This window comes from Rhinolophus hipposideros (genome assembly GCF_964194185.1).
Source record: "Rhinolophus hipposideros genome assembly, chromosome: 2".
In the NCBI taxonomy this organism is placed as follows: Eukaryota; Metazoa; Chordata; class Mammalia; order Chiroptera; family Rhinolophidae; genus Rhinolophus; species Rhinolophus hipposideros.
The window spans coordinates 62,039,280-62,053,175 of record NC_138048.1 but is presented as its reverse complement, the minus strand read 5'-3'; the positions used below and the strand labels follow the sequence as shown (position 1 = coordinate 62,053,175).

General features: G+C 52.1%; 1 protein-coding gene across 2 annotated transcripts; it reads left to right on the top strand.

Annotated features, from left to right (window-relative positions):
• On the top strand, window positions 1-12,747 carry ECE2 (endothelin converting enzyme 2). Of its 2 annotated transcripts, none has more exons than XM_081068837.1 (19): window positions 1-172; window positions 408-494; window positions 852-987; window positions 1,175-1,390; window positions 1,861-1,985; window positions 2,103-2,249; window positions 2,406-2,471; window positions 5,122-5,310; window positions 6,016-6,158; window positions 6,526-6,640; window positions 8,030-8,140; window positions 9,061-9,159; window positions 9,263-9,340; window positions 9,885-9,988; window positions 10,177-10,287; window positions 10,413-10,480; window positions 10,640-10,830; window positions 10,944-11,039; window positions 11,748-12,747. In XM_081068837.1, exons 1-19 carry the CDS (start codon window positions 134-136, stop codon window positions 11,922-11,924), a joined length of 2,298 nt encoding a protein of 765 aa, XP_080924963.1. In that variant the 5' UTR covers window positions 1-133; the 3' UTR covers window positions 11,925-12,747. The 2 variants fall into 2 exon arrangements, with proteins under 2 accessions (XP_080924963.1, XP_080924962.1); XM_081068836.1 differs by having other exon boundaries at window positions 39-172; window positions 408-632.
• The last annotated feature ends 1,149 nt before the right edge of the window (window positions 12,748-13,896 follow it).

Here is a 13,896-nt window from a genome sequence, read left to right as displayed (position 1 = left end):
GGCGGCGGCCGAGCGAGGGGCTGTGGCAGCGGCTGTGATGGCGGGCAGCGGGGCCGGGCGGGGGACCGAGGCCGCGGCCTCGGTGAGGGCCAGACTGTGGAAGCCCTAAGGTGCTGCCTGTCCTGACTCCACCATGAACGTCGCGTTGCAGGAGCTGGGCGGCGGTGGCAAAGTGAGTGGGGGCCCCGGGCTCCAGGGCAGAGGCCCTCGGCGCGGGGGTGAGGTGGGGGGTGGCAGGAGGCATCGGGCAGGGGCTCCAGCTGGTGGAGCTAGGGCTACATCCTTGAAGGGGGGGCGTTGGAGGGACCCCAGGCCCGGGAACCGGGTAAGAGGGAAGGGGCCTCGTTGCAGGCGGGAGAGGGCCCATCTCTGTCTGACTTGGGGTGGCTCCTCCGGTTGTTTGGCAGATGGTGGAGTACAAACGGTCCACGCTGCTGGATGAAGACGCACCCGAGTCCCCCGTGGAGGGCGGGGCCACCCCGGACGCCGTGGAGGTGGGCAAGGGGGTTCTCCCTTCCTCACCAGGCCCCAGTCCTGGCATGACGCCTGGCACACCCAGCAGTTCTGGGCTGTCCTGGAGGGTCACCTGCCCCCACCTCCGCTCCATCTCTGGCCTCTGCGCTAGGACTATGGTGAGGGGACTCTAAACCATGACGTTGCACAAAACAAGCTCAGGGATGAATTCAGCCTTCTCATTGCCCCTGTGCACAGAGTTAACCCCAGTAGAGTCTTTGCTCCGTGGCTTTGGAACCTGCCTGTGCCTTCATTCTCTGGGAGGATTTCTGTGATCTTGGATCCCCTCTCCCCCCCATCTACAGCTTGCTAGCAATCTGTCACCCTGTGTTCCCCAGGTGGGATTCCAGAAGAGGACAAGATACCTCTTAGGTTTGCACACCCAGCTGGAACTCATCTTGGCAGGTGTCTCTCTACTGCTGGCTGCACTGCTTCTGGGTTGCCTCGTGGCCCTGGGGGTTCAGTACCACAGAGGTAGGTGGGCCCACGCTTGTCACCTAGCTGTGGGGGCTCTGGAGGCTTATTCTTCAGTTGGGGCCTCCTTTCCCCAGCTTGTCTTTCTCCTCCCAACTTTCCTGTTGTCATGGCCTCTCTCAAAGCATTTGCCTTTCCCAGACTGACTGACAGCACCTATCTCTTGTGGCCATGTCTCCTGCCACAGACCCATCCCACAGCACCTGTCTCACAGAGGCCTGCGTTCGAGTGGCTGGAAAAATCCTGGAGTCCCTTGACCGTGGGGTGAGCCCCTGTGAGGATTTTTATCAATTCTCCTGTGGAGGCTGGATTAGGAGGAACCCCCTGCCCGATGGGCGTTCTCGCTGGAACACTTTCAATAGCCTCTGGGACCAGAACCAGGCCATACTAAAGCACGTGCTTGGTGAGTGGGCCTGTCAGGGAGGCTTGCGCCAAGCACATCCTCATGCCTAGGACAGGGCCTGGCACTTAGTAGGTACTCAATGAATGTCCACAAATGGATAATTAAGTGGATGACTGGGAACACCCCTGGGGTAAGGGATGCAGAGAGCAGGAGGCCCCTGAGAGGTGGAGATGGGTTTGAGAGGAGCAGACCGAGAAGGATCATGGAGGGGCTCCTCTCTGCCTTCCGTGTGGAGGACTCCTGAGGTGTGGCAGGCCCCAGGGAGTCTGCAGTACTTAGAGATCTCTGAACCCTTAGGGCTCGTGGACAGGGGAGGGGAAGCCATACTTTGCTATTTCAGCCAGTCTTCCTGGGTCTGCATCAGGAGGACTGCCGCTTGAGAAGGCAAAAAAGAGGGATCAAGTAAGAGCCTGAGACCCCCTCGCAGTAGTTCACATAGATGTCACCCAGACCTGTATTCTATTCCACAGAAAACACCACCTTTAATTCCAGCAGTGAAGCTGAGCGGAAGACACAACGCTTCTACCTATCCTGCCTACAGGTGGAGCGCATTGAGGAGCTGGGAGCCCAGCCGCTGGGAGACCTCATTGAAAAAGTAGAGCCCCTGGGTGGGCTGCGGGCAAGGGGAACAGGATAGGCCTTGGAAGATGATGTGGTCCCAGAAATCTTTGGGGGCCCCTGTGCCGTAGATGCCACTATGGTCTCTACTCAGATTGGTGGTTGGAATGTTACGGGGCCCTGGGACCAAGACAACTTCATGGAGGTGCTGAAGGCGGTAGCAGGGACCTACAGGGCCACCCCCTTCTTCACTGTGTACGTCGGTGCTGACTCTAAGAGCTCCAACAGCAATGTTATACAGGTACATGGCTGGGGAAAGATGGGGAGAGACTTGTGGATCATTTGTTGAGCCTAGACTCCCCTCCCCTGCGATAGGCAGGCTGGGGTGCCCCCCGCCCCCGCTCAAGAGTCCAGATGTTGGTAGGGGTGGGCTTACTCCCTTACCTTGCTATTCCAGGTGGACCAGGCTGGACTATTTCTACCCTCTCGAGATTACTACCTAAACAGGACTGCCAATGAGAAAGTAAGGAGCAACCTCAGAACCTCCACCCCTACACTGAGCTGGGCTGATCTCTGTTTACTTTTCCTTTTGCCCAGGGTCAGGGTAGGGAACATGAGCCTGTCCTGTCACCTAGTGACCCCACTACCCTTCCTTCCTTTTTTCTCCCTTCGTTTTTCCTCCCTTCTTTCCTCCTTTCTTTCCTTCCCTTTCTTCCCTTCCTCCCTTCCATATTTGTTCCTTCCCTGCTTCCCTCCCTCTCTCCTCCCTCCTTTCCTTCCTTTTATTCTTCCAGGAAAACATTTTGTAGGCACCTACTGTGTACCAGTGCAGTGGCGGAATTTTGAGATGTACATTTCAGAGCCACTGTTACAGGAAGCTCTCAGTGTAGTGGGATCACGGACCTAGATATCTGAGAATAAGGCTCAAAGAAGGTCTCTGGGACTCAGGAGACACTCAGGTAGATGAAGAAAGTTTCCTGATGAGATTGCATTTGAGCCAAGCCCTGTAGACTACCTAGGGGTGGGTGATGGAATGCTGGGTAAAGAGAATAGTTTATTCTCTATTCTCTTCCATCCTAGCATCCCCTGTGACAGCATGCTGGGTAAAGTGATGAAGAAGGAAAGGCTAAGGTGTGTTTGCACCATGGGAAGGGATCCAGCTTGGCAAAATGTAGAGCTCAAAGCAGCTGAGAGTATGGGAAGGTGGGTAGGGTCTAGTTTAGTCTGGAAAGGCACGCTAAGGAGTTTTTCTTAATAGACCTCAGAGCCACTGCATGCTCCAGAGCCGGGAGGGAGTGACAGTGCTTTGGGAAGCCAGTTTGGTGGGGTGTGAAAAGTAGATGCAAGAGAGGGAGCCTGGAGATCAATTAAGAGTCTCTGTAGTACTCCAGGCTCTGAGTCTGGAAAGATCCAAAGGGGGGAAGTGGCAAAGGGAATGTTAGGAAGTGGAGGGTACAAAAGATATAATCAAGTCACAATTGTGAGTCGTTGGCGACTGGATGTTAGAAGAGAGAGCAGAAGGAGGAAGAGGTGAAGCGAGTTGAGGCTATCAGCCTGAATGGTGGTGGAATGTCAGGGTCCTTAGAGAATCAAGTGTCCCTGTAGGAAGAACCAGTTCAGAGCACATAGGGGCAGAGGAGACAGTGTGATGTCACAGGAAAAGGGCAGACTTTGGGCTCAGACCTTGATTCCAGTCCCTGCTCTGAGTCTTGGTGGATATTGATTTAGCTTTCTGTGGCTAAGTCTTTCATCTGTAAAATGGGATCATAGCATTTACCTTATACAGCGTTTGGAGGGACAGGATGCCAGCTTATGTGCTTGCTTATGACAGACACTCAGGGAGTGGGAGTTGATCATTTTAGACGTGTGAGTTTGAGGAACCTGAACACCATCTCTATGGAGAGGTCAGCAGGCAGCTGTGAGTGGAGTCCTGGAGAGAGGTTGAGCCTGGAGGGAGCTGCAGTGTTGAGGAACCTGGACAAACATAGTAGGAGAGATAAGCAAAAGGGGAAGAATAGAGAAAGGAGAGAAGGAGAGCCTTTTTTAAGGGCAGTGGGAAGAAAGAGAGCCAGCAAAGGAGACTGCTATGGAGAAGGACAAGCAGGAGAGTCATTTATCTTTCTTTCATTTATTCTCATCTACTGAGCGTCCCTCAGCCAGACTCCTTTCTAGGCATGTGGTGAACAAGACATTGCCACTGTCCTCTAAGTGGGGGAGAAGACATGAAATAACTTGGTACATCTTGTTTACAGTTTCTGGGACTACTACAGAGGAGAAATATGGCATTCTGAGCGTGAGTGTAACAGGCAACCAGCCTAGTCCTAGGGTGAGGGAAGACTGCAGTGAAGGGAGAGGGTTCTAGGCAAAGGGAACAGCTTATGCAAAGGCTCTGAGGTGGGAAGGAGCATGGCCTATGATGGACTAGAGAGGGGAGTAGGAGGGGAGAGGGGTCGAAGTCCTTCTGGACAAGTATGTAGACTGACTCATTACGCATGAACATTGTGTGTCAAGTTTAGCATGTATCCCCAAATAAACGGAAACTCAAAAGTGGGCAGTGGTGTGAACAGATGTGTGGTTTTGATATTACCTGAGTCAGAGGAGGAGAGAATTTTGAGAATGCAGGAGAGAGCCACTTCCTTTAACACTTGGGAAAGGGCAAGAGAAAGCCTCGATTCAGCTCTTAACGTGTTGTTGGTTGTCTTGAGCAGGAAGTCTCCTGTGCCAGCATCTAGGGGAAGCTGCGGCGGTCAAAGGTTCAGATAGAGTAAAAACTTAGGAGGAAAGCAAGGCTCAGGAAAGTATGAAATGTCAGTCTCAAGCTGAAGGTAAGGAAGTAGGGAGAAGAAGGGGTAATAAGGTGATCAGGGTGGGGGTCAAGATCACTGGTTGAACTACCCAGACCCCTTAAGAGTTGGGATGACAGAGACTGATATCAAATCTCTTCCTCTGACTCAGCAGCAAGGAAAAGGAGAGGTGGAAAAATGGAGAAAATCTGAAGTACAGAGAATGAATATTAAGGGCTCTGAAACTTCTCAGTACAGTGGTTTCTGGGAGGGACTCGGTACTGAGGATCCACAGAAGAAATGGGAAGCAGAGGTGGAGCCAGAACAGATGCTCTTAGCTTTGGACAGGACTCGTTGCTGGGCTCCGAGGATGACGTGGGGTTTTGACAGGTGCTGACCGCCTATCTTGACTACATGGAGGAGCTGGGGATGCTGCTGGGTGGACAGCCGGCCTCCACGCGGGAGCAGATGCGGCAGGTGCTGGAGCTGGAGATACAAGTGGCCAACCTCACAGTGCCCCAGGACCAGCGGCGGGACGAGGAGAAAATCTATCACAAGATGAGCATCGCAGAGCTGCAGGTGGGGCCGGCAGGGAACAGAGACCGCTGGGAGGGGCCAGTCCCTGGCATAGACCCCCCAGCTTCTCTTCAGGCCATCTTCCTGAGGCAGCCAATCTTTCCTCATTTCCTTGCTTTTCTTAGCTTCCCAGCTGCACACTTCCTATCCTGGAAAGAAAAGTGGTATCCATTTTAGGCCACCTCTCATGGGGCCGTCCCTTGGTCACTTTTATGTTGCCTGGGGATGCATAGAGAGGTTACGTTAAAAATCTCTAACAACTTGTACAAGATGCCCATGAAACAGTCAGAAGAGACATGGAAGCATTTCCTGGAGGGCCCTTACTGTGCCAGGTATCAACCCTTTCTTTAGTTGTTGGATTGTGGAAAAGTTGAGTAAGGGGGTTCTGGAGAGGAGGCCAGGTATGTAGGGAAGCTGGGTGGTGTCAGGGGAGTGGTATGTTCTCAATTCTTATGAAAATCTGTGAATATCCGTGCCCCAGCTGAATATCACACGTGGTAGTTTTCCTTGCGTAAGTGATTGGGCTCCGAGATTGAGGGGTGCTCAAGCCAGGAAAAGGGTTTATTGAAGGAGGGGCCATCAAGCAGCTAGTACCTGTTACCTTGTTAATGGGAAGAGTTCTTAGGCTCCAAGGTGTCAATGGACGAAGGCTCTGCTGGAAGCCTGGCGGCCAGGCAGGGAGGCTTGATGTTTTTTCCCCACTCACAGGCCTTGGCACCCTCCATGGACTGGCTGGAGTTCCTGTCTTTCTTGCTGTCACCGCTGGAGCTGGGTGACTCTGAGCCCGTGGTGGTATATGGGACAGATTATTTGCAGCAGGTGTCACAGCTCATCAACCGCACGGAACCAAGGTGTGGGGGGTGGGGCTCAGGGCTCGGTGTAGGTCCCAGACAGGAACTGGGCATAGGGTACTGGCACAGCCAGACACAGAGCAGCATTTGACAAGGCCCTGGACCTTCCAAACATCAAAACAGAATGTCTGTGGGATACTCCCCTATGCCAAGGCTTCGGGGGTCTATTTGTGACCTCTATTCCGACACATTGCTCCAACCTGACTTCTGTAGGCAGGTGTGTGGTCCCAGGCTGAGAAAGAGGGATTCTGGGACAGTTCCCACATATGCCCCTCAGGACTCCTGCTGTCTGCACATTTGTGGAATTGATTTGGGGTGGAAATGGTGACCCACCTGCTCTTTCCTTATATTGTGGTCCGGGTGCCAGCATCCTGAACAATTACCTGATCTGGAACCTGGTGCAGAAGACAAGCTTAAGCCTGGACCGACGCTTTGAGTCTGCGCAAGAGAAGCTGCTGGAGACCCTCTATGGCACCAAAAAGGTGGGCTCTCTTTCGCTGCCCCCACTTTCCAGCCCAGTCTAGCTGATGTTTCACCTCTGCTGTGTGTCGGGCACCAATTGCCTCATGGTGTAGTATGGAGCACAGGATTAGGAGTTAAACTGACTTTGGTTCCAATCCCAACTCCTCCAGTTTTTAGCCTATGGGATGGACCTTGGCATGTCACGCAGCCTCTCTGACTCTCCATTTCCTGGTGTGTAAAACAGGAATCACTTGCAGGGTTGTCATGAGGATTAACTGAGTTAATATAAGTAAAGCCCCTACCCAATGCATGGTATGTACAGGTGGCACTTAACTTTGCCGATGATGGCGAAGAAGAAGATGAACGAATGCAGTTTTTAGTTTCACGATGGCCACTTCAGTGGGGAAAGTGGCTATGGAAACAAACATATTACTTGGGGGTGATACGTGCTCACATTGAGTGAAAGACCTTTCTTGTGTTATAGGATAGAGGTGGGGACACCACATTCTACCTGGGGGCTGGTAAGGTAGAGGCATTAGGAAAGCCTTCTTTGAAGAGATGACATTTGAAGAATGACTTCACCAAGAACACAAGAGAGAAGGGCATTCCAGGCAGAAGGAACAGGATATGCAAATTCCCAGAGGGAGTGCGGTGGGTTTGCCTGTGTTCTGGTATGAGCTTGAGAACAGGGCAGCTGAGAGGCTGAGGATGGTGGGGTGGGCCTGGAGCTGTCCATGAAGGGACCTGAATGTTGTGTTAAGAAGTCTGGCTTGGATTCTTTCAGGGATGGGGAACCATGGGATGGTTTTAAGGAGAGAAGTAACAATTAGATTTATGTATTAGCTCATCTTTCTGACAGCTAAATGGAAGATGGAGGGGAGTGGCATAGGAAGGGAGATGAGAATGGAGTCAGAGTGTCTAGACCACTGTAATCTTTAGGCAAGATAGTGTTGTAGGGCAGGGAAGTGGCAATGGGGTGGATGGGGGAGATGATTAAGAAGTAGTGTGTGTAGAAACTGGTGATAGATTGAATGCAGAGACATAGGGAGATGGAGGAAGCTGGTGACTCCCAGGTTTCTGGCTTGGGAGACTGACTGGATATAAGACTGAGATGTGGAGCTGAGCGAAGAAACACCTGGACCCCAATGGGCCTCTTAGAAACTTAAGAGGAGGAGAGTTCCAAGAACAGAATGGATAGCAATGATGTTCCTCCTGAGGTTTTGCTGCTGGGGTTGATACAATTGGTGATACTGCCCTTCATTTCACTTGGAGTCCGTGGGAGAGATGGCACCCCAAACCCAGGCCTCCATTGTTCAGAGCTGAGAGGGGCTGGCCTCAGAAACAGAGAAAGGCCCTCTGCTTGGAGGACAGAGCCATCTCTAGGAGGCCGGGCTCTTTGTCCCTTACAGTCCTGCATGCCAAGGTGGCAGACCTGCATCTCCAACACAGATGACGCCCTGGGCTTCGCTTTGGGCTCCCTCTTTGTGAAGGCCACGTTTGACCGGAAAAGCAAGAAAATTGTGAGTCTTCAAGGTTCTTCGAACACTACCCCTTGTTTTTGTTAAAATTCACTGTTCGTATTTGTGTGTACATGTAAGAAAAAAAACTCGAAGGAAATTCATTAACAAATTAATAGTGATTCCTTTGGGTGTGTAGATGATGAGGGATTCTTTTTGTCCTTTAATGTTCTCTGTATTTTCCAAATTTTCTGTAATGAGTTTATGTTGCCTATTTAAATAGAAAAACAATATTTGTTTATGTATGTTTGTATTTATTAGGAGATGATAATGAATGTGCTTAAAGTATTATCTACAAGGATGTTTATGGCGGTGTTGTTTATAATAAGGGAGAATAAAAACAGCTAAAATATCCAATCATAGGGGAATGGAAAAATAAATTGTTGTTAGGATGGCCTCTGAGGCATCCTTAAAACTAATGATAAATCTTTTAAGTGAAAAAAACTAAATTGATATATATATATATATATATATATATATATATATGTTGCACAACATAATTCCATATTACATACGTATATCTGGGCAGGGAAAGACACTAGGAGTAGATAATCAGCATGTTAAAAGAAGTTATCTCAGTGAGGTATTCTAAGTGGTCTATTCTTCGATTCTGCTCAATTTTCCAAATTGTTTGCTATCAATGCCTTCCCTTCATAAGCAGATAGAATCAATGTACTATATTAAGTTATAATATTAACTCAATTAATTTATAAATTACATATTTTGGTTGATTAGGAAAAAAGCCACCTGCAGTCCCAGTACCTCACAAATCATGTTTCCCTCTCATCCTCCCCAGATGCTCAGCCTTATTTCAAGAATCTGGGCACTCCCACATGCTCCCCTAGAAGGAGAGCGATGGGGCAGAAGGGGAGAGAGGATTCATTCATGGAGCGGGAGGCCGACTTGGGCTCCTTGTCTTCCAGGCAGAGGGGATGATCGGTGAGATCCGGAGCGCCTTTGACGAGGCCCTGGATCAGCTGCTGTGGATGGATGAGAAGACCCGCCAGGCTGCCAAGGAGAAAGTGAGCCGTGGCCAGGCTTGGGGCGCCCTCTTGAGGTGGGGATGGAGGATTCACTTTTGGGGGGAGCCTGGGGAGGGAAACCCTTTACTCGTGGTCTCTCCAGGCAGATGCCATCTATGATATGATCGGTTTCCCGGACTTTATCCTGGAGCCTAAAGAGCTTGATGATGTTTATGACGGGGTGAGTACCTCTGTTCACCAGTTTTGAACTTCAGCCCCTTGGGGGGGCACTATGCTCTGGGTTCAGTAATGGGGGCTCAAGCATTAGGAGGGAAGGCGGTGCTTATTGTTTCAGAGGCAATGCAGGCAACAGACATTGCTCACGTGCTGGCTCTGTGCCAGGCTGCAGGCCAGACATTAGCACAATGCATTGTTAACTAGAGGGATTTGCAGTCACACCTGAGTCAAATCCTGCTTCTACCCCCATCTAACTGTGTCACCTTGGACAAGTTATAGAACTTCGCAGCCTCAGTTTCTTCATCTGTAAAATGGGGGGTCCTACATCACAGTGCTGCTGCTGTGAGGCTAAAAAGAGGCACCTGTTGAGCACTGCTTCGTAGGTGCTCTTTAAGTATTGGTGATTATTGTTTACCAGATATTTTACTCCCATTTTATAATTGAGGAAATTGAGGCTCAGAGAGGTACTAATTACTAGCCACGCTGGAACTATGATCTTCTCCAACACGTTTTTTTGGCTTGCTTTCTAATTCCCATCATTTCCATAGTATGAAGTCTCTGAAGATTCCTTCTTCCAGAATATGTTGAATTTGTACAACTTCTCTGCTAAAGTGATGGCTGACCAGCTCCGAAAGCCTCCCAGCCGGGACCAGTGAGAATGGAGGGCCACAGACACTGGGGCAGCAAGAGAGATAGGGGAGGTTTCCAGGGCTGGGGGTGGGGGCAAGACTGGTCCCAAAGCAGAGACACAAGTCTTTGCAGGAGGTGGGTTGGGGCTGCTGGGCTGGGAGCAGGGTCAGGAGGGTCAGGAGCCTGAGCCTCCCCCCTTCCCTCCCCTAGGTGGAGCATGACCCCCCAGACAGTGAATGCCTACTACCTTCCAACCAAGAATGAAATTGTCTTCCCTGCCGGCATCCTGCAGGCCCCCTTCTACGCCTGCAACCACCCCAAGTGTGTCTGAGGCAGGCGGAGCTGGGCACTGGAGCCTGGGCCAATGGGTGGCTGGGAGCAAGGCTGGAGGTGGGATCCAGAAGTCTCCTCTGCCATGTCCTCACTCAGCATTCCTCACCTATCAGGGCCCTGAACTTTGGTGGCATCGGCGTGGTGATGGGCCATGAGTTGACACATGCCTTTGATGACCAAGGTAGAGGCCCATGGAGTTGTCCCCTCCAGCCTAGGATTCCCAATGGCTCCTGCAAGGCCTTGGGATGTTGGGATTAGGCCCCAGGGACCCTGGAGTCTGTGGACCAGGGTGGATGGGGGACCTCCTGACCCCAAAGATGCAAAGGTTTGTTCTCCTCAGGGCGTGAGTATGACAAGGAAGGGAACTTACGGCCGTGGTGGCAAAATGAGTCACTGGCAGCCTTCCGGAATCACACAGCCTGTATGGAGGAGCAGTACGGCCAGTACCAGGTCAATGGGGAGAAGCTCAATGGCCGCCAGACACTGGGGGAGAACATTGCTGACAACGGGGGGCTTAAGGCTGCCTACAACGTGAGTGGCCTGGCTGGCTTTCCAGTTGCTGAGGCCCACCTGCCCTGGGGGGGAGGGTATAGGGTGGAGGTGGTGGGCTGTCTCTGATTTGCCACCCCTGTGCCCAACCCCAGGCTTACAAAGCATGGCTGAGAAAGCACGGGGAGGAGCAACAGCTGCCAGCCGTGGGGCTAACCAACCACCAGCTCTTCTTTGTGGGATTTGCCCAGGTATTGCTCTTCTGGGTGGCCTTGGGTCTGCCCCTCTCCCACTCCCTCCCGGGTGTGTCATTAGAAGTCTAGGCAAGCAGGAAAGTGACTGGGAAATGGGGCCAAAGTTGGGGTGTAGAAGGTGGTCCAGGGAGGCCTTGTACCCAGAACCTCTTGGCTGGGGCCCACCAAAGCATGTGAGGAGGCCTGAGCAGGGAGGATTCTTCAGGAGACTTTTGCAAATCTCAAAGGCAGGGCTGCCCCTCTTGAGGGGAAAAGGGTGGGGAGCAAGATTGAGCCTCACCATGTTCCTGTGAGGTGGCTGTGGAGGAGGAAAGTAAAGGTCGGCGACAAAGTGGCTCATCCAGGGCCACCCAGGAATAAAGTAAGTGGCAGAGCATAATTCAGGCAGGGTCTCCTCTAGGGTCTCCTCTGGAGGCTGGGCTTCTTCCCCTCAGACACATCCATCCTGGGCAACCCCATTACCAGGGCAGCTTTGACAGGCCTTCAAGGAATTTGGGAGGGAGGGTGCTATCCCCTCCCTTAGTGCTGATAGCAAGGGGCTGGGGCTGAGACGCTGGCTGAGTCCCTGCCTGTGTCCCTGAGGCTTCCTGAGCTGAGGGGCAAAGCAGTGGTGGTTTGCGTCCCTGGGTTGGCTCTGCCATAGCTGAGTCTGTGGCCCTGCCCACACTAGACACCATATGTCCCCGTGTCTGTCCTGGCCTGCAGGTGTGGTGTTCGGTCCGCACACCCGAGAGCTCTCACGAGGGGCTGGTGACCGACCCCCACAGCCCTGCTCGCTTCCGCGTGCTGGGCACTCTCTCCAACTCCCGTGACTTCCTGCGGCACTTCGGCTGCCCTGTCGGCTCCCCCATGAACCCAGGGCAGCTATGTGAAGTGTGGTAGACCTGGGTCCGGGGAGACATGGTTGGCTGTGGCTAGGGCCTGCCGCAGTTTGCCCAGCAAGGCTGTTTGCTCTGGAGTTTGGAGAAGGCAAATGCCAGCTAGGTGCGGTCCAGCCCCTCCACACCACACGTTACGTGAGTCCTCGTCCCTGCTCAATCACCACATTGTGCCTCTGCTTTGGGGGTGCCCCTGCCTCCAGCAGAGCCCCCACCATTCACTGTGACATCCTTCCGTGTCACCTTACCTGGAGGAGGCCTGGGTGGGGGGGCACCAGCTCCCACAGGAAGGAGTCGGCCTCTCTACTCCCAAGCTCACTTGGCTTGGTGGCCACGAGGCCTGCTGTGCCTGCCACGCTCTCACCATGCAGGGGCATGGGTGGTGTGCCTCCCATGCTTCTTCCAGAGGCTCACATACTGCTCACTTGGGAGTGGACACAGCTCCTTGCAGCACCCCGTCAGGGGCTGCCCCCGACCCCCCATGTTCCTCATGCTGCTGCTTCCCGTATGCTTCCAACCCTTACTGACAGACCAACAGTACTCAGCTCTTAGTGGAAGCCCGAGGGCCTTTACAAGCCTTCCTGCTTTCTCCTGATTTCCCTGCGCTTAGAGGGAAGTGTGTATGTGCAGGGGAGGCTAGTTCCTACGTGTCGGGGCACAAGTCTTAGGGGATGGCTGAGTCTTTATGGACCGAGCAGGAAAGCAGACAGAGCAGGGAGAAGAAAGAACAGAGTTTATTTTTACAGGGAAGAGGGTGGGGAGGGAGTGGACTTGGCCCTGTAGGACCCTGTGCCAATAAATAGATGCATCAGTCAGCCTGTGTCTTCCTTCAGTCCTGTTTTCATTTATTCGTTTACTTATCCCCCCAATATTTATTGAAAACCTGCCATATGCCAGGCACTCTCCTAGACACTCATTGGCTCACTCACCAGACACAGTGGACTGAGATTTTGAAGCCCCAAGAAAACAGGGAAAGAGAGGCGGTGTGGAGGAACGAAATGGAATGGAGTTGGGTCTGACTGGGCAGAGTACATCCTCAGCTCACCGGTGGCCATATCCCCATTGCCAGCTCTTCCACAGCTGGAACGATTTGCCACTGCCCTCCCTGGGTACACGCCTCTGGGCCTGACATTGAGTCTGGGTAACTACTGGACCAGGGTCGGTGGAGGGAAGCCCTGGACAAGGGAACACACCAGTCTCTGGAGCTTGGAGCACTGGCCTCTGCCTGTGGCTGAAGAGACACATGTTTCCCCCGGCATGAAAGGCTCAGTGCCCCTGAGGGTCCCTCATCCCATCCACATCAAGCCTACCAAGTGCCAGGCACACGGATTGTAGCTATGGCTGCCACCCTCCAGAGCGAGGGGGGAAAGAAGTATTTATTGAAAACCTCTTGTGTTCCAGGCACTTCTGCTAAGTGGCTCATTTATTTATTCATTCATTTATTAATTTATACTTTCATAGGTATATTTTTTTAAAGTGTATTGTTTATCAACAATGTGTCAGGGCACTGGTGATGCAAAGATGAATACGATGGTTCCTTTCCTCAAATGACTCTTCTTCCAATGGCACTTTTATCTTCACGAGCTCATCTAATCCTCATAGCAACCTACATAATAAGTGCTCCAGTTTCCATTTTACAGATGTAACCCTAACCACTTCACTAAAGTCATAGAGACTTGGCTTGAAATCGAAGCCCTGATAGCTATATGAACCTGAGCCCATTCCCTAACCTTTCTTTACCTGTAAAATGACAACTAGAGCAAAACAGTAGAGAGTCTAGTCTCAATTCTCTTTAAAACTCACTGTTCCCTGAGCTGGGGGTGGGTTTGTTGAATTTGGAAGGGTAAGTGTGAGGCTTTGCCATTGATTGGTGCTGGGGTCCCTGGTCCCCGGGCGATAACACAAGTATGTTCGCATAGTTGGTATCCTGTCCCAGCACCAGACTCCCCATAAAGAGCTACACTTGGGCCTCTGTC

Coding starts and splice junctions, on each gene's coding strand:
- ECE2 (XM_081068836.1), top strand. CDS start 134: ATGAACGTCGCGTTGCAGGAGCTGGGCGGCGGTGGCAAA. Junction 6,641..8,029: donor CCCTCTATGGCACCAAAAAG/GTGGGCTCTCTT, acceptor TGTCCCTTACAG/TCCTGCATGCCAAGGTGGCA. Junction 10,481..10,639: donor ACATGCCTTTGATGACCAAG/GTAGAGGCCCAT, acceptor TGTTCTCCTCAG/GGCGTGAGTATGACAAGGAA.